The sequence below is a fragment of the Nycticebus coucang genome, chromosome 10 (assembly GCF_027406575.1).
Source record: "Nycticebus coucang isolate mNycCou1 chromosome 10, mNycCou1.pri, whole genome shotgun sequence".
NCBI lineage: Eukaryota > Metazoa > Chordata > Mammalia > Primates > Lorisidae > Nycticebus > Nycticebus coucang.
In genome coordinates, this window is record NC_069789.1 from 61,057,962 (window position 1) to 61,084,929 (window position 26,968).

Genomic DNA, 26,968 nt, shown 5'->3' on the forward strand with positions numbered 1-26,968 from the left:
CAGACAGGGTATTAGATTTTGGGCTTTTACACACCTGGCTATCCTCTGTCTTCATAAAGCGACTCTGGCACAGCCAGGGTTCAAATGACTAGGGACATTTTTCTTCCTATGTTGAGGTGTGACTGCTGGCCAGCCATGGGAAGAACAATCCATCGGTTTCCAGGGAGAAAGCAGGTTCCCCGAGATGTATCAGGTCCTGGTCAGAGTATCCAGGGACAGAGATGATTGCCATTTCTCTGGAAAGGGCAACAGCTCGGGCCCTACCTTGGCTTCTGCTCAGCACTCTCTGAGGCCTTGTCAATGTTCACACTGCTCACCCCAGTGTCACTAAGAGAGAACTATTTGATTCCCACAACCCAGAAGGAAGCAGAGAAAGGTATCATTATGCTCACTTCTCAGATGAGGAAACTGAGGTGATTTGCCTCAAATTACACAACTTGTAACAGAAGAATCAGAGCTGAAAGCCAAGTCTCCAGGCTCCCAGTCCAGCACTAATTCCCTGAACTTCACTCCTCACCTCCCATACTAAGAAGGAAGCCTCCCTGAAGGAGGGGGCTCTATGGGAAGGAGGTAGCTTAGCAGACTGCCTATGCGAGTCTGTTTCCAGTCTTCTGCTCAACACCTGGTTTCCCTTCCACTGTGGAGACCACCAGCCCTGGATTAGCACCGAAGAGATGTTAAGCCTGGGCAGCAAGGCCCAGGAGAACGCTGGCAGTTCCAGCTGCCCTCCATCTTCTCATCCTGGAGCCTGGGGCCATGCCTCATTCATCTCATGGCAGGAACTGCTGCTGTGCTGACCTTGCAGTTCTGATTCCCCCCGGGAAGATAAGATTCCCCAGGGTAAGGCCTGGCCTTCCCTCAGCCCACCTGAAGCTGCTTCCTGGGTAGAAAGTACTTGGCACTGCCCCAGCCCAGACAGGCACTTAGCGGGGGCCAGGTGGTGCCTCAGCTGCCTCCAGTGGCTCCAAACTTCTAGTTGTAGTTATCTATGTTTAATCTTTCCTTGGGGAGAGAAGCTGAGCTTCCTCTGCCCTGCTGCATATCCTGCCCCTCCAGCCCAAAGTCCAGAATCAGAGAGTAAGGACAGCGCCTCTGACACATTTGCGTTTTCAGTGCTGTGGGCGCTCAAATGTTTGTCGAACTGAGTCTAAGGTTCTCCTTTTGGGAGGGGCTGGCTTTCTACGAGGTGTGTTTCGTATGCGCGGCAGAGAAATCAATACCCTTTCATCTCAGCAAGGCCTACTGGGGGTGTGTGTGTGTGGTGGTGGTGGTGGGGGGTGTTCTGCAGCCCTGGAAGGGAGAGAGTGCGCCCCAGGAAGGGGACGCCTAACTAGCGCATTACCTGTTCTAGCTTTTCCGCTGGCGTCATGTTCTTGGATTTCTCTGGGCTAAGTCGGTTTCCCAGTAGAGAGCTCAGCCTGACCCCATCTGCGCGTCCCCGCCCCCCACCCCACTCCCCAACACCCCGGGCCGCGACACCAGGAGAGGAGGCGGCCCAGCCCCAAGCTGGTCCGACTGGTTCTGAGCAGGAAGTCTCCCGCCCTCGCCCCGGGCAGCCGACCAGCCCCTCGCTGGCCCCTGCGTCCGTCTGTCGGTCCCGGGGCGAGTCCGACAGTCCACTAGGCGCTCGCGGCCGCGCGGCCAAGCCGGCCTGGGCTGCGATCAACGCCGCTTTGTCTGGGACGCCCACACCCAAGAGGCGGCTCCTGGTCGGCAAATCCGAGCGCGGCGCGGGGCGCGCGGGGCTGAGATAAGCGGCCATGTGATCCTACCTGGGCGGGCGGGGGAGGGCGCAGGTGAGGTGGTGGTGGTGGTGGTGGCGGCTGGGCGCGCAGCGCGACGCACGCGGCGGTCGCAGGGCTCCGGCAGCATGTCTGTCAGCAGGAAGGACTGGTCCGCGCTGTCCAGGTGAGCGGGGCTCCGGGTCAGAGGTGCACCTTCGGATTTCCTCTCCCTGGGCGTTGGCCACCTCCCTGCCCTGGGACCCTGGCACTGAAGCCGGACCCGTGTCTTGGTGCTTCTCAGTGGGGACAAAATTGGGGCCAAACTCAGGACTCCTCGGGTTCCAGGGTGTGTATTCCGGCTCCTCTCTAGCTTCTTGTCCTCTCGTTGTGGCCTGAGACCTCAAACGGGGTGCTTGGGGAAGGATGGTCCCCGGTTTGGACAGCCCCAGTATGTGACCACCCTGTGGGTTGGGGGCAGGCAGGAACGATGTGGGGACTGGGGAGGTGTTCAGGAGTAACTTCCAAGTCTCATTTCTGAGAGAAGCCTCTGCACTGCCTGTGTCTCTCCTAGAGAGTAGTGGAGTGGGCCTGGCAGTGTCCCCTGGCCCCTCTTTGGTTTGGGGAGTAGGAGGAGTGCCACCTTGGAGGGTCAGCAGAACAGGCATCAGTGAATAGGACCAGAGGAAAACAGACCCTCTTTCCACTAAGGGAGGCTCAAATTCTGAGTTTGGCTTTTTCAGGTGGCATCTGTGCTGGGGACCTCAAAATAGTTGTTGTCCCCCTCTGTGCCGCAATCTTTACTTGTGAACTGGTACCCCAAAGAAGTCAGAGGATCAGATGTCTTATCCCAGCCTGCTGGGCATCCTGTCCCGGGTGCAAAAGCCTGGGGAAGGGAGTATGGAGGGCAGCACCTCTCATTGTGGGTGGTGATTCCTCTCCAAAAGTAGCTACTCTACTTTTCCCACAAGTACCTACGCAAGCATCCTCCCCTCCTTATTCCTCCACTGGGCACACCCCCATCCTGTCCCTAGGGAAACTGAGGCTCATGCAGTAACCCTTAGGCTTTAGCCAGGTAGAAATTGGCTTCTTTGGGTCATGGCTTTTTTCATGAGGTTGGGTCTGTGCAGGTGCAGACCAGCACCCTCCAGTTTGGGTCCCACAGGTCTTCCCCATCAAGGCATCATTCACAGATTTTCTAGTGCTCTAGGATCCCCTCCTGAGAGTTCTGGAGAGTCCCATGTGGTCTAGAATAGGGAAAATGTAAGCTTCAAGAATGGAGGAACTCAGTGCTCTGGAAAAGGACCCAGGGTGCCACCGAGGATGGACACACCCCAGAGAAGTCTGTGTTGAGGGTGGGGCTGGGGAGTCAAAGTCTTGGACTTTGTGGATCAGTGTGTGTGTGTGTGTGTGTGGGTGGGTGGATTGGTGTCAGAGTCTTTGCTTCTGGGTGTGGGCGTATCAAGGCCTAAGACCGTATATGCTGATGTGTGTATGGGCAAGCATGTTTATGGCCTATGTAGTGATGAGACATTGGTGTGGGTAGGAGGTTCAGATGTTGCTGAGTTTGGGAGTTTGAATATGTTCAACATAAGCGTTTACTGAAGACCTTAGTATTGTTCATTGTTGGGTCAAAAATACAAACCAGACACTACTTCTTCAGAAGCTCAGTCTGGTGGGATATATGTGATTTTGTGTCTGAGAGCATGCCTGGATATGTACAGGGGTATGTGTTGGAGTGGGGGAGGCAGCTGGGGCACTAGAACTTTTAAAATGAGAGCAAGATCTGGTCTTAGCTTGTCCATTTCTCAGATGGACACGGACTCATGTGGCTGCAGGGGTGGGGCTCAGTTCCCATGGGATGGCCAGGGTGTCAGGGAAGCTCTGGGGAACCAGTCCTGCCATAGGAGCCCCTGGCCTGTCCTCCCTGCCTGGCCTCAGCCCTCACAGAGCCCTGTGGGCAGACGCAGCTGCTGCCAGTAGTCACCCTGATGAGGCACCTGGAGCAGAGGACCGCTCCTGTTACGCTCCCTAAGTGAACAAGCCTCAGCGAGCAGGCAGGAAAGGGCTGTGAGTCACTGTCAAACAAGCCTCCCTGCCTGGGGAGGACTGTGCCATGGGTGTGACAAGTAGGGGCCCAGATGGGGAGCTGGGTGGGTAGCTGAGGGCCAGCCTGCAGTCCATCCTTGGCATTAAGTAGAAATTCGGATGCTCTAGTCCTGGGATGGGGGCAGTGGTGAGCTGGCTGGCTAGGTGCCTTGGTCAGAGACCTTGTCCTTTCTTCCCTGGACTGGCCTGGTGACCAGTGGGGCTGGGCCAGACCTGTCTGCAGGGGGTGAGGGGTGGGTCTGAGAGGGCCTGGGATTGAGCAACTAGTGGTTAATCATTTCCCTGCCTGGGTCTTAAGCAGTCCTGCCACCTCCAAGCACTGACCTGGGTTCTCTTGACACCTTTTCCTGGACCATTAGGGCTGGAAGTGACCTCAGCTACTACCTACAGTGATCCCTCCTGTGGAAGGGGAGCCTGAGGCCTGCCCTACTCAGGTGCTGAAGACTGGCCCAAGATCACAGCCAGGCCCCAGGTTCCCTGCTCTATTCTCATTTCCCCTACCCCAGCCTCCAAGATTTGCAAATTATGCTCCTAGGGTTCTACAGAATGCTGCTGGGACAGCCTCACACCCTCTCCTGCTTTAACCAGAGGAGCTGAGTCTTGATTTGTTATATGATGGGCTTCTATCTGCAATTCAATTTGGGAATGTAGGTTTTGTTAAACATAACATTTAACAACCACTGCACTTAAACCCGTGCTGTCAGTTGCTACTGGATAGGTGTAAGTTAGATTTCATAAAGAAAACCCCCAGGGGAGAAGTCAAAACTAGCTCTCCAGGGAGTAATGGGGTAAAATGCCTTTTGGAAGTAAGAGAAAAAGAAGAGCCCCAAGAATGGTAACATTAAATGGAGGCAGCTGTATGCCTCCAACTAGTGGCTGAGAGGCAGAGGAAAGGGTTGTTGAGAGGGAGGGCTGTGGCATCAGCTGGTGGAGCCTGCAGGTTCCATCCCCAGTTTGGCTCTGGGGCTTGAAGGTCAATGACGCATTGGTCACTGGGTTTCCCCAAACCTCTGCCCTCCCTGACTGCACTCTGAACTTCCTGCCTGTTCTAGGTGGTGAATTCCACACCTTCAGAGGCTCTCAGGGGCCTCCTTGTTCTTTCCCCTGGGTGTTCAGCTACTGAGCTCCCACTCTCATTTGGGGCCAGCTCTCGTAGGACAGTTTTCTGGCAGTTGGTATCCTGGTTAAGGGCACTGGCTTTTGAAAGGCTGACCTAGGTCAAATCTTGGTTCCTTTTTTTTTAAATTGAGACAGAGTCTCATTTTGTTGCCCTCTGTAGAGTGCAATGACATCATAGCTCACAGCAACCTCAAACTCTTGGGCTCAAGCGATTGTCTTGCCTCAGCCTCCTAAGAAGTTGGGACAGAAATGGAAGGGAAGGCAAAGGTCAGTCCTCAGGAGAGACCTCAGCAGGTGCAATTGTTGAACCCCAGTAATAATTAAGGAGTTAGGATAGTGCTTAACATTTGATAGGTGCCCACCACAATTTTTTTTTTTTTTTTTTTAGCAGGCCCGGGCCGAGTTCAAACCCATCAGCCCTAGTGCTTATAGCTAGCACCCTAACCACTGAGCTACAGGCACCCAGCCATTGTCCTTCTTATTATTTTATTTTTTTATTTTTGAAAATTTTTATGAATTTTTTTTAATTGTTAAATCATAGCTGTGTAATTAGTGCAATCAAGGGGTACAATGTGCTGGTTTCATATACAATCTGAAATAGTCTCATCAAACTGTTCAATGTAGCCTTCATGGCATTTTCTTAGTTATTGTATGTAGACATTTGTATTCTGCCTTTAGTAAGTTCCGCCTGTACCCATTCTAAGATGCACCGTAGGTGTGGCCACACCCATTACCCTCCCTCCACCCTAACCTCCCCACTCCCTTCCCCTTCCTTGGCCTTTTCCTCATAGTCTTGTGCTATAGGTGGGTTATAGCCTTCATGTGAAAGCTATAATTTAGCTTCATAGTAGGGCTGAGTACATTGGATACTTTCTCTTCCATTTCTGAGATACTTTGCTAAGAAGAATATGTTCCCGCTCCATCCATGTAAACATGAAAGAGGTAAAGTCTCCATCTTTCTTTAAGGCTGCATAATATTCCATGGTATACATGTACCACAATTTGCTAGTCCATTCGTGGATCGATGGGCACTTGGGCTTCTTCCATGACTTAGCAATTATGAATTGGGTGGCAATAAACATTCTGGTACAGATGTCTTTGTTATATTGTGATTTTTGGTCTTCTGGGTATAAACCTAGTAAAGGAATTATAGGATCGAATGGTAGGTCTATTTTTAGGTCTCTAAGTATTCTCCAAACATCCTTCCAGAAGGAACGTATTAGTGTGCATTCCCACCAGCAGTGTAGAAGTGTGCCCTTTTCTCCACATCCACGCCAACATCTCTGGTTTTGGGATTTTGTTATGTGGGCTAATCTTCCTGGGGTTAGGTGATATCTCAAAGTAGTTTTGATTTGCATTTCTCTGATGATTAAGGATGATGAGCTTTTTTCATGTGTTTGTAGATCGTGTGTCTGTCTTCTTTAGAGAAGTTTCTCTTCAAGTCCCTTACCCACCCTGAGATGGGATCACATGTTCTTTTCTTGCTAATACATTTGAGTTCTCTGTGGATTCTGGTTATTAGACCTTTATTGGAGGTATAACCAGCAAATATTTTCTCCCATTCTGAGGGCTGTCTGCTTGCTTTACTTACTATGTTCTTGGCTGTGCAGAAGCTTTTTAGTTTAATCAGGTCCCAGTAGTGTATTTTTGATACTGCTTGAATTGCCTGGGGAGTCCTCCTCATAAAATATTCACCCAGGCTGATTCCTTCAAGAGTTTTCCCTGCACTTTCTTCAAGTATTTTTATAGTTTCATGTCTTAAGTTTAAATCTTTTATCCAGTGAGAGTCTATCTTAGTTAATGGTGAAAGGTGTGGGTCCAGTTTCAATCTTCTACAGGTCGCTAGCCAGTTCGCCCAGCACCATTTGTTAAATAGGGAATCTTTTCCCCACTGAATGTTTTTAATTGGCTTGTCAAAGATCAAATAACGGTAAGTAGCTGGATTCATCTCTTGGTTCTCTATTTTGTTCCAGACATCTACTTCTCTGTTTTTGTGCCAAAACCATGCTGTTTTGATCACTATGGATTTATAGTACAGTCTCAGGTCTGGTAGCCTGATTCCTCCTGCTTTGTTTTTATTGCCGAGTAATGTTTTGGCTATTCGTGTTTTTTTCTGATTCCATATAAAATGAAGTATTATTTTTTCAAGATCATTAAAATATGACAATGGAGCTTTAATAGGAATTGCATTAAAATTATATATTGCTTTGGGTAGTATAGACATTTTGACAGTGCTGATTCTTCCCAGCCATGAGCATGATATGTTTTCCCATTTGTTAACATCTTCAGCTATTTCTTTTCATAAAGTTTCATAGTTCTGTTTGTAGAGATCTTTCACGTCCTTTGTTAAGTATGCTCCCAAATATTTCATCTTCTTTGGCACTACTGCAAAAAGAATAGAGTCCTTGACTGTTTTTTCAGCTTGGTTATTGTTGGTATATATAAAGGCTACAGATTCATGGGTGTTGATTTTGTAGCCTGAGACATTGCTGTATTCCTTGATCACTTCTAAAAGTTTTGCAGTAGAATCCCTAGCGTTTTCCAGATATACGATCATATCATCTGCAAAGAGTGAAAGTTTGATCTCTTCTGACCCTATGTGGATACCCTTGATCGCCTTTTCCCTAATTGCAATGGCGAAAACTTCCATTACAATGTTAAAGAGCAATGGAGACAATGGGCAACCTTGCCTGGTTGCTGATCTAAGTGGAAATGATTTCAGTTTAACTCCATTCAATATGATATTGGCTGTTAGTTTGCTGTAGATGGCCTCTATTAGTTTAAGAAACGTCCCTTCTATACCAATTTTCTTACGTGTTCTGATCATGAAGGGATGCTGGATATTATCAAAAGCTTTTTCTGCATCAATTGAAAGAATCATATGGTACTTATTTTTTAGTTTGTTTATGTGCTGAATTACATTTATAGATTTACGTATATTGAACCAGCCTTGAGACCCTGGGATAAATCCCACTTGGTCATGGTGTATAATTTTTTTGATGTGTTGTTGGATTCTGTTTCTTAGGATCTTATTGAGTATTTTAGCATCAATGTTCATTAGTGATACTGGTCTATAATTTTCTTTTCTTGTTGGGTCTTTCCCTGGTTTGGGGATCAAGGTGATGTTTGCTTCGTAGAATGTGTTGTGTTATATTCCTTCTTTTTCTATATTTTGGAAGAGGTTTAGTAATATAGGTACTAGTTCTTCTTTAAAGGTTTGGTAGAATTCTGACGTAAAGCCATCTGGTCCTGGGCTTTTCTTTTTAGGGAGATTTTGTATAGTTGGTGCTATTTCAGAACTTGATATAGGCCTGTTCAACATTTCCACTTCATTCTGGCTAAGTCTTGGTAGGTGGCGTACTTCCAGGTATTGGTCGATTTCTTTCAGATTTTCATATTTCTGAAAGTAGAGTTTCTTGTAGTATTCATTGAGGATTTTTTGAATTTCTGAGGGGTCTGTTATTTCATCGTTACCATTTCTGATTGAAGAAATGAAAGATTTTACTCTTTTTTTTCCTGGTTAGGTTGGCCAAAGGTTTATCTATTTTATTGATCTTTTAAAAAAAAACAACTTTTGGATTTATTGATCTGTTATATAATTCTTTTGTTTTCAATTTCATTTAATTCTGCTCTGATTTTGGTTATTTCTTTTCTTCTGCTGGGTTTGGGGTTGGAGTGTTCTTCCTTCTCCAGTTGCTTGAGATGTCCCATTAAGTTATTAACTTCCTCTTTTCATTTTCTTGAGGAAGGCTTGCAGTGCTATAAATTTCCCTCTTAGGACTGCCTTTGCAGTATCCCAGAGGTTCTCGTAATTCGTGTCTTGATTGTTGTTTTGTTCCAAAAATTTGGTGATTTCCTTCTTAATCTCGTCTATAACCCATCTATCCTTCAGCATGAGGTTGTTTAGCTTCCATGTTTTTGTATGGGTATGCAGGTTCCTGTTGTTATTGAGTTCAACTTTTATTCCATGACCGTCTGAGAAGATGCAAGGAATAATTTCTATTTTTTTTAATTTGCTGAGGTTAGATTTGTGGCCTAGGATGTGGTCGATTTTGGAGTATGTTCCATGGGCTGATGAGAAAAGTGTGTATTTGGTTTTGTTGGGATGAAATGTTCTGTAGATGTCTGTTAAGTCCAGATGTTGAATGGTTAAGTTTAAATCTAAAATTTCTTTGCTTAGCTTCTTTTTGGAGCATCTATGCAGCACTGCTAAAGGGGTGTTAAAATATCCAACTACTAGGAACTGGAGGAAATCAAGTTGCTTATGTATGTTAGAGTTTCTCTTATAAATTGAAGTGCGTTCTTGTTGGGTGCGTAAATATTAATAATTGAAATCTCATCATATTGATTGTTACCTTTAACAACTATGAAGTGTCCATCCTTATCCTTCCTTATTTCGGTTGGTTTAAAGTCTATTGCGTCTGCAAATAGGATTGTAGCAGCCTGCTTTTTTCTGCTTTCCATTTGCCTGGAATATAGATGACCATCCCTTCACCTTGAGTCTATTTTTGTCTTTTAATGTAAGATGCGATTCTTGTATGCAGCAGATTTCTGGCTTGAATTTTTGTATCCAGTCAGCCAACCTGTGCCTCTTTGGAGGACAATTTAAACCATTCACATTAATTGAGAATACTGATAAGCCTTTTGAGAGTCCGGTGGGCATTTCAGTCTTTTTGCGACTGTGGAAGTTGGAATTTGATCAAAATTTTCTGGGTAGGTTTACTTTTGTGGTGGAGGATTATGCTGGTCTTTATGGAAGATAGGTCTGAGAATATCCTGGAGAGCTTGTTTAGTTATGGCAAATTTCTTCAACATGTGAATGTCATTGAAGTATTTAATTTCTCCGTCAAAATGAAACTCAGTTTAGCTGGCTGGGTACAGGATCCTGGGTTGAAAGTTATTTTGTTTTAGGAGATTAAAAGTCGATGACCATCCTCTTCTAGCTTGAAAGGTTTCAGCAGAAAGATCTGCAGTTATTCTAATATTTTTGTCCTTGTAGGTGATGGTTTTCTTTCGTCTGGCTGCTTTCAGAATTTTCTCCTTCATATTAACTTTCATGAAATTGATTATGATGTGTCTGGGGGATATCTTATTTGGGTTGAGTCGTGCTGTAATTCTGAAACTGTCTGCTATCTGAATTTCAGAATCTCTTGGCATGTCTGGAAAGTTCTCCTTCATAATCTCATGGAGAAGAGACTCTGTGCCTTGTGAAGACAGTTCGTTGTTTTCGGGGATCCCTATAAGACGATTATTGGTTTTCTTCTAATTGTCCCAGAGCTCTCTGAGAGAGTGATCTGTTTTTTGCCCTCCATTTCTCTTCCTCTTTGAGAGTTTGGGAGCATTCAAAAGCTTTGTCTTCAATGTTAGAAATCCTTTCTTCTGCTTGCTCCATTCTGTTACTGAGGGATTCTATTGTGTTTCTCAGATCTTTGAGGGCTGCAACTTCTTGTCTCAACGTGTCAAAATCTTTGGTCATTTGGTCTTTGAACTCGTTGAATTCTTGAGATATCTTTTGGGTTGCTGCTTGGAATTCTAATTCGATCTTATTTGCTATCCAGATTCTGAATTCGATTTCTGACATCTCAGCTATTTGTGCATGGGATCTTGTGCTGTGTCTGCCCCACTGATTCTTTGGGGATTTGATTTACTCTGATTATTCACATTGCCAGAGTTTTTCTTTTGATTTCGCCTCATGATTGTTCAGTGTTGCTTCTGGCCATCCTCAGAGTTGGGGAGGTGTCTCTCCAAGATTAGACCCCAGCGGGATCACTCTATTGTTGCTGGATCGTTGTAGGGAGTGACCCTGTGTAGTTCCTTTGGGGCTGCCCCAGCCAGGGGGTTCTGGTTGTGGAAGCAGCTCTGGAGTGTGACACACCTGGATCCAGCAACAGGGTGGGAGGTGGTGCGCATGGTTCTGGGAGTGCTTGGCGCCCAGTGACTTTGGCACAGAGTGCCCAAGGCTCCAGCAGTCTATGGCTAGGTGAAGGACTCTGTGCAGAGGCAGGGAGGACTCCAGAGGGCACGTGGCTACCAGAGTCCCTGGCCAGATGAGCAGGTGGGTGTGGAGGCAGGGAGGGTACAGGAGGGAGGATGCAGGGTTGTGCGGCTCCCACAGTTCCTGGTCAGGGCATGTGGAGGCCCGGTGGGCATGGGTCGTGGGTCTCCGCGCAGCTCTAATGGAGGTCCAGGCGGTGCCAAGCCCAGGAGTTTGAGGTTGCTTTGAGCTGTGACGCCACATCACTCTATCTAGGGCAACAGCCCGAGGCTCCAGTGTGCCAAAATTGGTCTCACTCTGCCCCTGAGGGTTAAGGCTGTCAGGCAGCTCAGTCCCTGCCTTTAGGCTGCTCAGTCACTAGGTTACTAGCTCCCTCCTGATCCTTGCTCTGCGACCCTGAGGGCGAAGCTTGCCGGGGCAGTGCTCTCACAATGGCTCCTTGCGGCCCACAGCTGAACTCTATTAGCTCTGTCCGGCTCAGCGGCTCAGTCTGGGGCCGTAGACAATGCCCAAAGTTCTCTGCACTCCTGCTCAAGCTCTCCCCAAGGCAGTTCAACTGAATGCCAAGTCCAAAAAACACTGAAACAGTTCACAGTTAAGGCCTTTCTGGTCTGCAGTCTCACTGCTGCTTGTACTTACGGCTGCTGATTGGATTAGGTCGATCGAACACACACAACCACTTGACAGTTTTCCACTGTTTTTTGTCCTCCTCTTGGGGTCCAGAAGTCCCTTGCTGACTCCCTGCATCCTCAAAGGGATGATTATAGGCAGATCCCCACCAGCCAGAGATGCCTGGAGTCTTTACCTCCCCAGACTCACCATGCCCTGTTGCAGGGAAGCTGTTACTTGGCCGCTATCTTGGATTGTTCTCCTTTCCTTCTTTTTATTAGCTGTGCTATCTTGGGGAAGCTATTAACTCCCCCAGCCCCAGTTTTTTCCTGTAAAATGGGGATGACACCCCCTTTCCTCCCAGTGCTGTTGTGTTAAATTAGTGCCCAGAATTATAGTTAGCACTTAGATGTTAGTGCACTGACTTATTTATTGATATATTATTATCTACCAAATGTTAAGCACTATCCTAACCCCTTAATTATTTATTACTGGGGTTTCAACAATTGCACCTGCTGAGGTCTCTCCTGGGGACTGACCTTTGCCTTCCCTTCCATTTCTGTACATTTCCTCATCTTCAAAGGTCAGTGGCTCTTTGCTTATTGGAGATAACATTTCTTCCTGGGGTGGGGTAGTGGTGAAGGGACTTGTATTTTTCCAGGGTTTTAGTTTGAAGGCAGCCTTATGATTCCTGAGCTGCAGGGGTGGTGAGCTTGTCACCTTGGCCTAACTGTGGGGTCTTGGTGTAAAGTTTGAGGTCACTCAAGGACACCTGGAGACCCCTTAAGACTGGGACTGGCTGGTGGAGTAAGTCATTTCTGGGGGACCAGGCTCTGACTGATCATATACCATATATGGCCCCACCAAAGGATAAACAAATAGGCTGCTTTTCCCAAGGCTGAGAGCAGGTGTGCGAACTGGGTTGCTCAGGACTGAGGAATCCTGGAGGCCCCAGCCCTGTGGACTGTGGGTGTGGCCAGGGGAGAGGTGCTTCCAGCTTTGTGGGTCACTTTTCCCAGTGGATCTCTCAGCTGTGGAAGGTAAGGGCTGTTCTCAAATGGCCAAGGGGAAGGGCTGCATCCAGGAAGAAGAGCGTGGATGACATGGCCTTAGATGAAAGGCAGCTGGAGTTGGCGCTTCAAAGTCTGAATGAGAAGCCAATGAGAGATGGGGTATCAGAGCCTGCTTCATAAGAGACCATCAGTTTGTTTGTAGCGAATGAGTGATGAATGCTCACAGGAGTCATGGGAAGGCCCAGGAATCTTGTTTAAGTTCCATGGTAAAGGCCATGGGGGAACTTTGATTGGGCTCTCCTCTGTCTCCACTGATGTAGGAGGGTTTGAGATTTTCAGAGAAGGGCTGCCCTGATGGCAGAATTGGGAGGATCTGGAAGGTTCCCTTTCAAAGGCAGCTTCTTTCCTGTGGGCAACGGGCAGGCGCTAACCTTTCCTAGCAGAGATGGGCAGATTGCTTTTGGGGGCACTGAGGACTCTTTTCCCACTTTGTACTCTTCTGTGTCAAGGCAGAGGTTTGCCAGTTCCTAGGGAGGAGAACCCTGCATTTCTGGTGGGTGCTAGATGCCAAACTGGATCCCAGAGATAACAGATGCCCTATCCTGTGGTCAGTTCTCTTATGGCAGGATAGCTACAGCACACTTTGATTTCACAGCACTCATACTCTTTCCACTGTCCTTTATTTACTCATCTTAAAAAAAAAAAAAAAAGGCAAAACTTAAGATCTATTTATGTAAATTATGCCTTAATTGTAGAAAGCATCCTTTAAGTCCACATTCTCCTTTAGCTGTTGTCCCATTTTATCTGCTTTGCTTCTCAGTAAAACTTCTTGAAAGAGGTGTTGCTAGTCACTGACCAATTTTTTCTAACTTCCCATTCACCCCTCAGTAGCCCAGTCAAGCTCTGACCTACCCACTGAAGCCGCCTTCCTGGGGGACCAGGCACCTCTGTGCTCATGACTGCGCCCTGGCCTTATTCTTCCTCATAGTAGCATTTAACTGAGGCCCTCAATCCTCTGTCTTTGCCTACTTTACTTTCAGTCTCCCTAGCTGCAGTGTGTTTTCTTTCTTTTTAAGAGACAGGGTCTTGGGCGGTGCCTGTGGCTCAGTGAGCAGGGCGCCGGCCCCATATACCAAGGGTGGCGGGTTCAAGCCCGGCCCCAGCCAAACTGCAACAAAAAAATAGCCGGGCGTTGTGGCGGGCGCCTGTAGTCCCAGCTACTCGGGAGGCTGAGGCGAGAGAATTGCGTAAGCCCAAGAGTTAGAGGTTGCTGTGAGCCGTGTGACGCCACGGCACTCTACCGAGGGCGGTACAGTGAGACTCTGTCTCTACAAAAAAAAAGAAAAAATTAAAAAAAAAAAAGACGGGGTCTTGCTGAGTTGTCCAGGCTGGATCATAGCTTACTGCAGCCTCGAACTCCTAGGGTCAAGCCATCCTCCTGCCTCAGCCTCCCGAGTAGTTGGGGAAAGCCATCAGGGCCTGGCTGCCTGCAGCACCTTGATCTCCTTTGCTTTTCACTGGTTTCTTCTCATTCTCAACAAGCCAGAGACAAAACTCTTCATTTTTCTTTCTCCTTCCACTGCCTCCTGGTCCCATCAAACTCCTTCCTCCTCTGGTCTTTCCCATCTTACTAATAGCACCAGGAGTTGCTCAAGCCCCAGATCTAGTTTTTCTTGATTTTTCTCTCCCTCACTTCTTATGCTGCTCTCCCCAACATCCAGTATATTAGCAAACCCTGTGGGATCTATCTTCAGAATGTGTCCTGAATCCATCATTTTTGCTCATCTCTCTATCACCACCTGGGTTCAAGCCACCATATCTCTTGCTGGGCAATTGCCGGTACCTCCCGACAGGACCCTGTTTCCCTTCTTCCTCTGCCCCCTTTGATTCATTTTCCATGCAGCAACACAGAAATCCTAACATGTCTCTTTGGGTACAGCCCTCCCGTGGCTCTCCTGCTCACTTAGAAGGAAACCCAAGTTCATTCCCAGGTCTCCAAAGCCCTCTGCTCTGGCTGTGCCTCTCTGTCCAGCTTCCCTGCAGGCCACGCTCTGGCTTTCCCTCCTCCCCTGAATACCCAGCTCCTCCCACTTAGGACCCTGTACTGTGCCCTCCTCCTGGGGCACTCAGCAGCCTGGTCCAGCTCTAGTGGTCTTCCTCATGAAGCAAGTCTCTCAGGACTTCCCCACCCTGTCACTTTCTCCCATGTCACTCACCTTGTTCCATTGTCCTGTGACACTTAGCCAATGTCATTTTGTTCATGGACTGGTTTCCTTATACATTGTCTAACTTTCCCCCATTTCCTCATATTGCTCCATGAAGGGAAGGACCCTGCTGGTCTTTTTCCTACTGTACCCCAGCCCCTGGATTCATGGTTGACACATCGTAGGTATTAAAAAAGCACTTGTTGAATGTGAACATTGGCTTAATAAGTGTGGCACTGGACCTAAAAAAAAAAAAAAAATCAGCCAATGTGTGGTTCATCTTTCTCATTTTAGGAAGGGAACCGAGGAAGGGCAGGAGGATGAGAAACCGGAATGTCTAACTCTGCCTTATACCAAAGACTCCCTGGAAATCTTCAAGGGGCCCATAGATGCATTTTATAAACAATTCCATTTATAAAGTTTGCAGGTTTTTGTGATTTTTTTTTCCCCCCTTCCCAGAATTGTGTCCTCTCTTTCAATCAAGGCTGGTTGTGTGACGATACCCCCTGGTGGGGAGAGGCTCAGTAGATCAGGGCTGTGGCTCTGGGAGGAGCTGAGACAGCAAAGCGGGTAGAAAGTTTGGCCCCCAACAGTGCAAAGGGGAGGCCTTACAGTCACTGCTGGAACTCTAAGACTGATCTAGGCTCCAGATAGTAAGGGGAAGTCAGAAGCAGGTGCCAGGGAAGGCTCACCCAAGTGCCTGTCAGAACCTGCTGCTCTCCTGCTCCAGCCCTCTCCTACCTCAGGCTGAAGCACAGCCTCCTGCCCCGAACAGACCCTGCATCTTCTGACTCCTTGGCCTGCTTGTTCTCTCTCCTCTGCCTGGACTGCCAGTTCTACCCCAACCCCCATCACTCATCGACATCCTGTTCCAGCCCAGGTTTGGTTTCTGCCATGAGCCTTTCCTGATTGTCTTGGCCTATGGCAGTTGTTCCCTCAGTCTGCAGAGGAACATCTCCATTTGGTTGGGGGAATTAATGGTGGACATACTTCTCTTTCTCACTAGCTTGTTGGTACTTCCAGGGCACATACCCTGCCATGCCATTCTGTGACCCTCCCCACCGACAATTCCTGATGTGGTGCTGGCTTATTGCAATTGCTCAGCCAGTATTTATTTGCTCTTTGGTTGAGTTGGAAGGGCAGGGGGATGAAAGAGAAGATGGGCTGGGGGTAGGTGGGTGGGTGGGCAGTAGGGCAGGGGTGAACAAGGATGATGGGGACAGGTGGGGCTCTAGAGGTGGGTGTTTGATGGTGGTGGTCGGGTGGGTAGGTGTGTGCATGAGAAAACACATGGCCGGAATGGTGGGGTCAGCTGGTCGGCAGGAGAGTGTGCCTGGCCCAGTGAATGATGGGTGATTGGGCACAGGGATCAAAAGTAGGATGTGCAGGGTCCCCTTCTCCCCAGGGAGATGAAAGTTGTCTGGATTTTCATCTAGATCTTTCAAGCTATGTGGCTTAATTCTTTCTACTGAAACTTTTTCATCAAAAAGGTAAGGATGGCACCAAAAGCTCCTTGGAAGCAAAGGGGAAATGATATCAGAGACTTGTGGGTGTAATTGGTCTTATTTGTGAGTCTTTCCCTCCTAAAAACTAATTCTGTAGGGAATTGAGTGTGAGAAAAATTTCTTTGTGACTGTCCTTTGAGGGATATTACCTAAGAATCCCAGGACCAAAAAGAAAAAGGCACTTGGCAAGTTCATCTGTTTCCTTCAGTGAGAACCATGCTCACCTTTCACATGCCTGGTCACCCCCAGAGAGGAAGGCCCCATGTCCTGCCCTGGAACCAAGGGTAAAAAGTCTAACCCAGTGATTCTCATCTGGGGTGACTTTGGCCCTCAGGGGATATGTGGTGATGTTGGGAAATATTTTTGGTTGTCAAACTGGGAATGGTGTTACTGACATGTGGCAGGGAGAGGCTGGGATGCTGTCAACACCCTACCATCCAGGACAGCCTTGTACACAGAATTATCTGGCCAAAACGTCAATGAGGCCGAGGTGGAGAATCCCTGATTAAATCTGTATAGCCATAGTAGAAATTTAACAGTCACAGAAAATAAACTATTTTTAAAATCGAAAATTTGAGGCTCAATGCCTGTAGCCCAGGGAATGAGACTGAGGGTGTGAAGATGGACTTCAGCGGCTACGGCACCAGCCACATACACCAGTGTTGGCAGGTTTGAACCCAGCCCAGGCCTGCCAAAGAACAATGACAACCACAACCAAAAAATAGCCAGGCGTTGTGGTGGGCACCTGTAGTCCCAGCTACTTGGGAAGCTGAGGCAAGAGAATCGCTTGAGCCCAAGAGTTTGAGGTTGCTGTGAGCTGTGATGCCATGGCACTCTACCGAGGGTGACATAGTGAGACTCTGTCTCAAAAAAAAAAAAAAAAAAAAAAATTGAAAATTTGGGATAGTTGCATTAAAAAGTAAAAAGCAAATTTAATTTCAATAATATGTCTCATTTATCCCAGCCTATCTAAAATATTACCATTTCAACATGTAACCAGAATACCTATTTTTTTTTTTTTTTTTTTTTTTTTTGAGACAGAGTCATTCTGTCACCCTGGGTGGAGTGGCCTTGGTGTCATAACTCACAGCTAACTCAAACTCCTGGGCTTGAGCAATCCTGCCTTAGCCTTCTGAGTAGCTGGGGCTACAGGTGCCTAATTTTTCTATTTTTTGTAGAGCCGGTGTTTTGCTCTTGCTCAGGTTGGTCTTTAACTCCTGATTTCAAGCAATCTTCCTACCTCCGCCTTCTAGGGTGCTAGAATTACAGGTGTGAGCCACCTCACCTGGCCATGTAATTCTTAATGAGAGCTTTTACTGGTCCTCAAAATCCAGCATGTATTTCAAACTTAGAGCACGTCTCTCTTCAGAACAGCCACATTTCCAGTGTTCCGTAGCTGCCTGTAACCCGTGTGGGCCTGGGGGACCTTCAGTTTGTTCTCCCAGCCCCATAGGAGCCTGGCTCGGGAGGGTCTGGGGTCTCTCCTGGGCAGCGCTGACCCTCTTCTACCCTCCCAGCCTAGCTCGGCAGCGGACTCTGGAGGATGAAGAGGAGCAGGAGCGGGAGCGCAGGAGGCGGCACCGCAGCCTGAGCTCTACTACGGACGACGAGTCTCCCAGGCCCACACAGAATGGAGACCGGACTGCGGCTGAGAGGTGCTGGGGCAGGGTGGGGGCCAGGGCATCCTGTCCTTAACCTGGGTGGGGGGAGGGACTTAGCTGCCCTGGACAGACTAAGTATGGCATATACAGCCAGCCCAGGGAGTGAGACTGAGGGTGTGAAGATGGACTCCAGGTTCCTCACCTTCCCCAGACGCCTGCTCAGCCCTTCCACCCCCATCCTAGCAGTGAGTGCTGCTGTTTGTTGGGATCATCTGAGAGCCAATATTTTGCCAGATATTTTATGGACATAGTTCACTAAATCCTCCCAATATTTCTGAGAGAGCAGTTTTGCTAACTCATTTTACAGATGGAGAAAGTGAGTTGAACTGTTTTTAGGCGAATTCCTAAGATCATTTACCAAAAAAGCAGCAGGGCTAGAATTTGCATCTGGACCTGGCTAGCTCTGTATGGCCCAACTCTTTCTGTTAACCAGGCTGCCCCCTCTAGCTCTGCCCCTTTATAATTCACTTCTGAGGGAAGGAACACTGGGGCTATGTTGCTATCTAGATGTTGGGATTATGAGGGAAAAGAAGGGCCTGGGATTTACTGAATACTACCTACATGCCAGGACTGTGCTGGGCACCCCCACAAGATGACTCTCATTTTGCTTCTTAACAAGCCCAGTTTGCAGATTTGAAAACAGACTCAGATGATGAGTTAATTTTCCTGAAATGACACGGAGATTAGGGTGGTGAGAAAATCCTCTTATGTTGTCGGTCCCCCAAAGAAGGGAGAACAGAGTGTGTACCCTGAGCTGCACCAATACCTGTGGCTGTCACCTTAGTCCAGCTGTCCCCACATGACAAGAATGTAGGATAGCATATTAGAAGCCTTGGGGTCTACTCCAGCTCACCTACCAATTAGCTGTGTGACCTTTGACAAGTCCCTGAACACTTCTAGCCTGGATCTGAGGTCTGTGGGTCAGGAACTGTGTTCATTCCTCTTGACCCTAATGCCTGGCATGGGGTTGGCATATATAAAGTGGTTGCTCAGTGTTTATTGATAGTTTCTATACATGAATGGTTGGGTCTTACATGGGTTTATACACTGTTTAAAAAACCACAGAGTGCTTTTTTCAAATGGAAACTTGGAAGCCCAACATATAGAGGGGATACAGGTGATCCTTATTTAAGCAGTGGTGGTGAGGAAGCCGTGGCCTGACTTTCTTACCTCCTCCTTGGCGGCTGTGGAGGCATCTTCGATGGGTTAGGGACACTCAGGGTCCTTCCCACCCTGGTATCCTGATTCTATCTCCACCCTGTCTCCCATCTTCTGACTTAGACTGCCGAGTGTGGAGGAAGGAGAGGTGCCCAAGCCACTTTCTCCAGCCTTTAAAGATGAGGATGAGGACGTGCAGGCCATCCTCAGGACACGGCAGGAGAGGAGGCAGAGGCGGCAGGTGCTGGAGGCTGCACAGGCCCCCATCCGGGAGAGGCTGGAGGCTGAGGAGGCAAAGGACAGTTCAGGCCCTGTGCAGGCCACGCAGCAGGCCCTAGCACCCAAGAAGGAGCTGGAGCCCCCGCCTCGCCGGAGACTGAGCCGGGAGCAGCGGGGGCCCTGGGTCTTGGAGGAGGAGAGCTCAGTGGGCAGGGAGCCAGCAGGCAGGAAGAAAGGGGTTCCAGAGAAGACCCCAGTGATGGAGAAATCCTTCATGCCAGAGAAGGCAGCACCTGCAAAGAGACTGGTCTCAGAGAAAGCCTCTGTCTCGGAGGAGGTGCTGGCCCCTGAGAAAGCATCCCTGTCCAAGAAGATGACTGTGTCACCAGAGAAGCTGGTTCCTGAAAAATCAAGTATCTCAGAGAACACTCCGGCCATTGAGAAAACGTCCGTGTCAGAGAAGATAGCAGTGACAGAGAAAAGGCCCATCTCAGAGAAGAAGTTGGCTGTAGAAAACACAAGTGTCTCTGAGAAGGTGTCAGCCCCAGGGAAGACAGCGGGCTCAGAAAGGAGACTGGTGTTTGAGAAAGCATCAATCTTTGAGAAGTCGCTGGTCTCAGAGAAGAGCCCGGCCTCAGACACCAAGTTGGTCCCAAAGAGAGCAGCAGCCTCAGAGCAGCCCCAGGCCCAGGGGCGGCCAGCCTCTGGGGGAAGTCCTGCCATCACCAAGGAGCAGAGAGGAAGGGCCCTCTCTGGGAAGAACCTGCCTTCCTCTGCAGAGCAGGGAGCAACGACCCCTCTGAATGTGGCTTCGCGCTTTCCCCCAGTAACACTCCAGGTTGGCCATGCTCTTGTGCCTTCTAGCCTCCCTCTCTACCCCGAGCTGTCCCGCCCCACTAGTCCTGCCCAGCTGGTCTCTCCCTTCTTCTCACCTGGAGGATGGCCTCAGTTGTCTCTCTTCTGCCTGCCTGCTTCCAGCCATGATTAGAAGAGGGACAGTGAGAGAGGGGCAGGCCACTGGAACTGACAGGGCATCAGCTGTGGGGCAGGGGGCACGTACCCCATACCAAATCTTTATCTAGGGCCCCAGAACTCCCAACAGACCTTTGGCAAGCCTCAGGTCCTTCCAGAAGCTACCCTAGAAAGCTTTGCCTGGTGGCCTGGCCCCAGGGAACTGTGTTTCCTAGCTACGCCCAAGCAGGTGCAGGAGGCAGGAGAGCAAAGCACAGGACTGTCTTGTTCTCCCCTTCGTCCTCCAGCTCCTGGGATGAGCCATGCCACTGGGGTCTATGGCTGTCTGGGCCTGGGGGGGAGTCTTCTGTGTGACACGCCCTCTGCTCCATCCAGGTGAAAATCCCCAGCAAGGAAGAAGAGGTAGACACATCTTCGCCCACCCAGCACACCTACAGCAGCTCCCTCAAACGCTCCAGCCCCAGGACCATCTCCTTTCGGGTGAGAGCCCAGGTCACCCTTGTCCACCTGATCCATGGGCAGACAAGCCAAGGAAAAAAAAATCACGGTATAGGAGCCTTAGGCTAGGTAGCAGGAAGATCCTCTGGATAGAGACGGGTTTAGATACCCATGGATGTCCCAAGCCAGATGAAGTTGTATTCAATAAAGGGAGCAGTAGCCCCCTCTAGTGGGAGAGGCCAGTGCTGCAGAAAGAGGGCACAGGCAGATGCTGGGCTGTGGGAAGCCCTCTCCTGCCCTCATCAATTCCTGGCCTCACCAAAGGAGGCTTGCCCTGGAGGGTGCAGAGGAGCTCTCTGCTCTGCCACTGCCACAGTAGGACAAATGGTGTGCCTTGTCCCAGTATTTATTCTTACTATAGTTCCTTCATTCACAGGGTCATTCACTCATTCACTGACCAAAGGGACATTGTGCCTCTAACGTGGCCAAGCCCTCATGGGTGTGCTGGAGGCCTGGTGTTGCTCAGTGCCCCACGAGGCTCATAGGCAGTGGGGAGGCAGATAGGAAAACATGGTTACAGGACTTCTGAGAAGGGAGCCTGAGGAAGGTCTCTGACTCAGACTGGTGGATGGGCACAGGTGTTTCCCAAGCAAGATGAGGGCCTTTAATGAAGATTTGGCCACATATTTCCTTGGGAGTAGAGAGGGTGGGAGGTCCAAGGAGGAGGAAGTGTTCTGAGAGCTCACTCAAGGGGGGGGGGTCATCGACCTCTCAGTGCTCCCATTCATTAATGCCTTTTCTTCCCATTTCAGATGAGCCCCAGGAAAGACAACTCAGAAACAGCCTTAACTCGCAGGTGGGGGGCCTGGAAGCTTTGGTTGTCTCACATTTGGTCATGTTCAGACTGTGTTTTTTGATCACCTGCCACCCATGCCTCTTGTGCTAGGCTGTGCCATGGGACATGTGAGGGGGAGGCATAATCCTTCTTCAGTGCCCCAGATCTGGCAGGGGGAGGCAGGATTTAACTGAGGAACTAATATTGGATGAGAAGGAACAGGGAGGGTGAGGAATCTGGGAAAGCTTCTTAGAGGAAGCAGGCCTTGAGTGGGGCTCTGAAGGGGGAGGAGGGTTTAGTCTTAAGCTTAAGAGTAGGTAGGGAGGTTAGGTATGTATAATCCCAGTACTTTGGGAGGCTGAAGCAGGAGGATTGCTTGAACCCAGAGTTTGAGGCTGCATTGAGCTGTAATTGCACCACTACACCCTAGCCTGGACAGCAAAGTGAGAACCTTTTCTAAAAAAAAAAAGTGGGAAGAGGGTGGAGGGCTTTCCAGGAGGGAGACCAAGAACAGAGTAGGGAGGGAAAGTCTCAGTAGGGACTCCTGCAGCCTAGTGCTGTCCCTGCCTATGCCATCGTCCCTCAGCAGGCTTTGTGTAGGGGCCCAGGAATCTGCAGACTTAAGGAGTTCCCTATATTCCACAATGCTGATGCAAGTCATTTGAAGACTATGCTTTGGGGGAAAAAAATAGGATCTGAAAAGTAGTTGTGCTTATGTGTTAGGAATTTCATCCACTCATGCTGTGTTCATCTACCCCAGCAGTTCTCAACCTGTGGGTCATGACCCCCTTGTAATAATGAAAATACATCCTGCATATAGGATATTTACATTACAATTCTTAACAGTAGCAAAATGACAGTTACGAAGTAGCAATGAAAATAATTTTATGGTTGGGGGTCACCACAACATGAGGAAATGTATTAAAGGGTCGCCGCATGAGGAAGGTTGAGAACCACTGCTCTACCCTCTGTATGTTACTGAAGCCTACCTGCTTATTTGTACTAGGCCTAGGGTTTGGGCTGGGGATGGACAAAGAGTACAAAGATGAGTAAGACACAGTTGCTGCCCTCAAGTAACTCACACAAAACCGTGAAACACAAGTCCCTCAAGCGAGGAAATACAGGGGTGGGAGTGTGAGCTCTAAGGGCTGGGAATTTAGAGCTGCAACAGCTCCAGCCTGCTAGGGCTGGGGAAGGTATCAAAGAGCAACTGACATTCGAATAGTACTTACAGGACTCGTGGGTGCTTTCCAGGTGGAAAACTAGAGGAATGGCATTTTAAATGGAACAGCATGTGTTAGGAATTTCATCCACTCACACTGTATTCATTCACTCTTTGCATGTGGTGAAAAGTGTGGGTTGACCAGCTGGCTGGCACATTAGGCATGTGGCGGGGGGTGCAGTGCTGGTATAGTGAGGGATGTGTGTGCTGTGCCAGGGACTTTGGTCTCTATCCTGTGGTCCGAGGAATCTGAGCCAGAAAGACAGGATCGGATTTGTTTGAGGTAAGAGCAGCCTGGTAGCAGAGGAGAGGGAAGAGCTCAGGGTGGCTGTCGGGAGAGCCGGGAGGTGGTGATTTCTGTGGTGTGGGGAAGGAAGAAGGGAAGAGCCTAACTCAGGAGTTTCTGAGGTGTAAGTGACAGGGCGTGGGAGAAGGGAGGAGGGAAGGAGTGGAAGATCTTTCTGATCCTATGGAGTGGGGTATTTCTTGGGAGGTGAGGAAAATCTCTGGAGACTGGGGTTCTTCACCAAGTCAGTACCCTGTAATGGAGGACCACGTGTCCCTTACCAGAACAGTGGGGTGTGAAGGGGCTGCTCCTCAGGCCCTGGGCACAAGCCTGGGCTCCCTGAGGTGAGGGGTGTGTCACCTGGTTTGTCCTGTCTTCCCATCCTGCAGTGCCAGCGTGAGGCTCCCGGCCAGCACAGTGAAGTTGGGAGAGAAGCTAGAGAGATACCACACGGCCATCCAGGTGGGTGGGGTGCCCGAGGAGTATGGGGGGCATGGTCCGTGCGCCTCACCAGCCACATAGGTCAACAGTGTGTTGTGTGTTCCCAGAGATCAGAATCAGTCAAGTCTCCAGGCTCCTCTCGCACAGAGTTCTTTGTGGCTCCTGTGGGCGTAGCCAGCAAGCGCCACCTCTTTGAGAAGGAGCTGGCAGGCCAGAGCCGAGCAGAACCAGCCTGTAGCCGGAAGGTAAGGGGCTCAGGGGTCTTTAGCCCTGAGATCTCCAAAACCTGAAACTTGGTCCTGGCAGTGCTAGGAAATTCTGAATTTTCATGTGTCAATTAATGTTGGCAGAACCTTAACTTGAGTTACCGTTCATGTTCCTGAGCCCATCTCTGTAGCTGTGTGCATAGCTCTCTGGGAGCAGGGGAGGGGCTGCCCCAGGCCAGCCACAGCACAGGTATATAGGAGTGAGGGAGGGTTCTGCCCCCATTCCAGGGCTTTGAAAATGCTTTACTATTGCCAGTGGCCCCAAACCCTGAGATGGAAGGCTGTCTTTTTAGGAGAACCTGAGGCTCTCAGGAGTTGTGACGTCCAGGCTCAACTTGTGGATCAGCAGGACCCAGGAGTCTGGAGATCAGGACCCTCAGGTACCCTGTCCCTCCCAGATGTCTTTTTCATGGTGGGGTGGTCAGGAAGAGTTCTGGAAAGTAGAGTCCCTCAGGAGTGGAGACAGCGGGGTAGTAGGCAGGGCATGGATGGGCCTGGGGGTTGGAATACAGCAGAGGGGAGGGGTGGGTCTGGGGTTCTTTGCCCTTTCAAGAGGGAGGATATGCAGGTAGGGTTTTGGGCCTGGGATCCTAAGCCCCTCACAGCCCTGCCTCAGTGCCTGTGCTCTCCACCTGATACCCCCAATCAGGAGGCACGGAGAGAGTCGGCAGCCACCAATAGGACTCAGTGGGCAAGGAAACCAGATTCCTCTCTGGATGCTGAGGTAAATAGAGTGGGCAGGGGGCTGGCCCTGGGCAGGAGGTCATGGGTACGCACTGGGAGACCCCTACATCCCCTGCCTCCCACCTGTGCATGACTGATTTGCCTGCAGTTGCACAGTCCAAGCACCCAGAATGCCCCCATTCCTGCTTGCACAAGCTGGTCTGAGCCAACCTGGAGAGCAGGATAGAACCCTCAGCCAGCTTTGCTTCCTGCAGCTCCACCGATCCCACAGATGGCAGGGCTCTGACCGGGTGCGGGTGTGGGGCTTGGGCAGAGGTCTGCCTTCCTGTCCAGGGGCTCCTCTCTCCTCCCAGCCCCAGGGACTCCCTTGCCTTGTCCTAATAGACCTTTGCCCCACAGGTGTGACAAGTGCTGCTGAGAGACCTGCAAATCTGCATCCCAGGGCCTGCCTTTCTTCCTGCCAGCCCCTGCCTCCGGCAGCACCACTACCCTGCCTGTCATTGCCCCTGCTCACTTCCTTCCTCTGGACCTGCCTGGCTGGGACCCCTGAGGGCCAGGACTGTCTGAGACTCAGCTCCTTCTGGGGCCTGCCTCTGGACACAGGGGTACCCTGGCAACTTCTTGTCCTGCTGCACATGCTGGGACCCAGCTTCAATCCAGGGGACAACACTGGTGGATGTCAGCACCATGGGGCCTCAGCATCCAATCCCGAGATGTCTCCCCTTCCTACTCACTTCCAGGATCAGGGCGGGGCATCTAAAGAACTCCAGGGCCATCTTTCTTCATGTTACTCATCTGCTCTTAGCAGGTGCCTACCTGAGCCTGCGATGTCTCCCTTGGTCCCTGCGGCTTGCTCCCAACCCCCGAAGCCCTAACAGGCCAGGTTGTGAAAGAACTGCCTTGCCTTTTCCATGTGCCTCCTTTCCCTCCTCATCCTCCCCTCCCTTCCCTGGCCTGCTGCCTTGGCCAGGAGCTAAGTGCCTCTTTTGTGCAACCACTTACCCTTCCTTTGAAAAACCCATTCTTAGGAAGGATCTGATAAACTCATTCACTCTCAGGTATATAAGTGACTGATGATAAACTCTACAAATGATTTAATTTTTAAGGTTTTCTTCCTAATAAGGATCATCTGCGGTGTGAGGAGGATCATCATTTGCCTAGACCCTTCCCCTTGTGTTAAGGTGATGGACTCGTCACTCAGGCCCTGGCTCGGTGACTTGAGTATCTAGAATTGCCACATACAGTACATATACAGTGCCAGACTTGTCCCCGCTGCCCATGGTTCTGACATCATGGCCCTTGTGAGCCTGGGGGATGCTGAGCCATTGGAGAATCTAGGATGAACCGAACTAAGAAAGTCAGCCCAGTGCCCTGTCAACCCCTTAAGGTTGTAGTTTAAAACTTGATTTTTTTTTTTTTTTTTTTTTTTTTTCATCAACAGAACTCTCACTCCTGGTTTTACCCAGAACCAGTTGGGGGTGAGAATAGGTTCAGAGCTCTGCTCACTTCCCTTTGCATGCCTGGGGAAACTCCAGGTCATGGAATACAACATAGGCTTCAGCATTCTCCAAGCTTGTGGGACAGAAGCAGCCTGCCTTGCCTTGGCTTTGAGTCTGTATGAGGGCTCTTGTCTCGGATCCCGTGGTTCAGGGGACAGAGGCCCCAGAGCTCTGTCTGTGTAGACTTCCTAGTGCCCGCAGGCTGGGTCACATCCAAAGTGTCCTGAGTTGGTCCCCCATGCTCTCACTGAGCTAAGTGTATGAGACCTGGAGGCTCTGCTCTGAGTACCCATGCCCACTGTTCCTGCCAGGCTGGAGTTTGCAAGTGTTCCCAATCCAGAGCTGGGTTTGAGGCCAATACCTGGGCAGGGCAGAGGAGTGGGTTGAATAGTGCCCAGATATTAGGGAGGCTTGAACTTGCTTGGCTCCTCCAAGTTGCCAAGTGTGATCCCTTCTGTGAGACTCAGGGTTCAAGCTGATGGCCTCAAAGGACTTCTGAATGCTCATGTTCTAAACTTTAGAAAGTCCACCCTGACCAGTGAACTTTTCCAGTAAGCAAAACTGTGCTCACACAGACTTAGTAGAGCTTCCTAGAAGCCTTCAGGCAGTGGAGGGGGCTGTTCAAGCAGCTGCAGCCTCAGAGTGGTGGGGCCCTTCAGGACTGCACACTATCCCCCAGGGTGCCCACCCAAGGCAGGCTGCTGGGGAGAATGTTGGTGTGGGGTGGGAGGGTACCTCTGCACAGTTGCTGCTCTTTTGTTTGGTGCATTTGACACCTTTGGGGACACAGATAATAAATGGACAGAAAAATGCACACCCAAGGTGACTTCAGCTGGTGATAGATCAGTGGCAGTGACTGGCTGGTGCAGTGGGTGGGGGAGGCCTCTTGGAGGCAGTGAAATGGAGCACACTCACCACTCCTTGACCTACCCTCCTAGTTTTCTGCCACGGTGGTCCTGTGACTCCACAGGTGGCCTGTCCTCTTGAGGGGCCTCTAATTTGCAAGCACTGT

The 26,968-nt window shown here is 49.7% G+C and overlaps 1 protein-coding gene across 1 annotated transcript; it reads left to right on the forward strand.

Moving 5' to 3' along the window:
- The first annotated feature begins 1,542 nt into the window (after positions 1-1,542).
- On the forward strand, positions 1,543-25,550 carry LAD1 (ladinin 1). The gene is made up of 10 exons (XM_053605249.1): positions 1,543-1,908; positions 17,793-17,930; positions 19,218-20,151; positions 20,661-20,765; positions 21,536-21,579; positions 23,456-23,528; positions 23,615-23,752; positions 24,067-24,153; positions 24,423-24,497; positions 24,857-25,550. The coding sequence occupies exons 1-10, from the start codon at positions 1,871-1,873 to the stop codon at positions 24,860-24,862; spliced, it is 1,638 nt and encodes a 545-aa protein (XP_053461224.1). The 5' UTR covers positions 1,543-1,870; the 3' UTR covers positions 24,863-25,550.
- Positions 25,551-26,968: the final 1,418 nt, after the last annotated feature.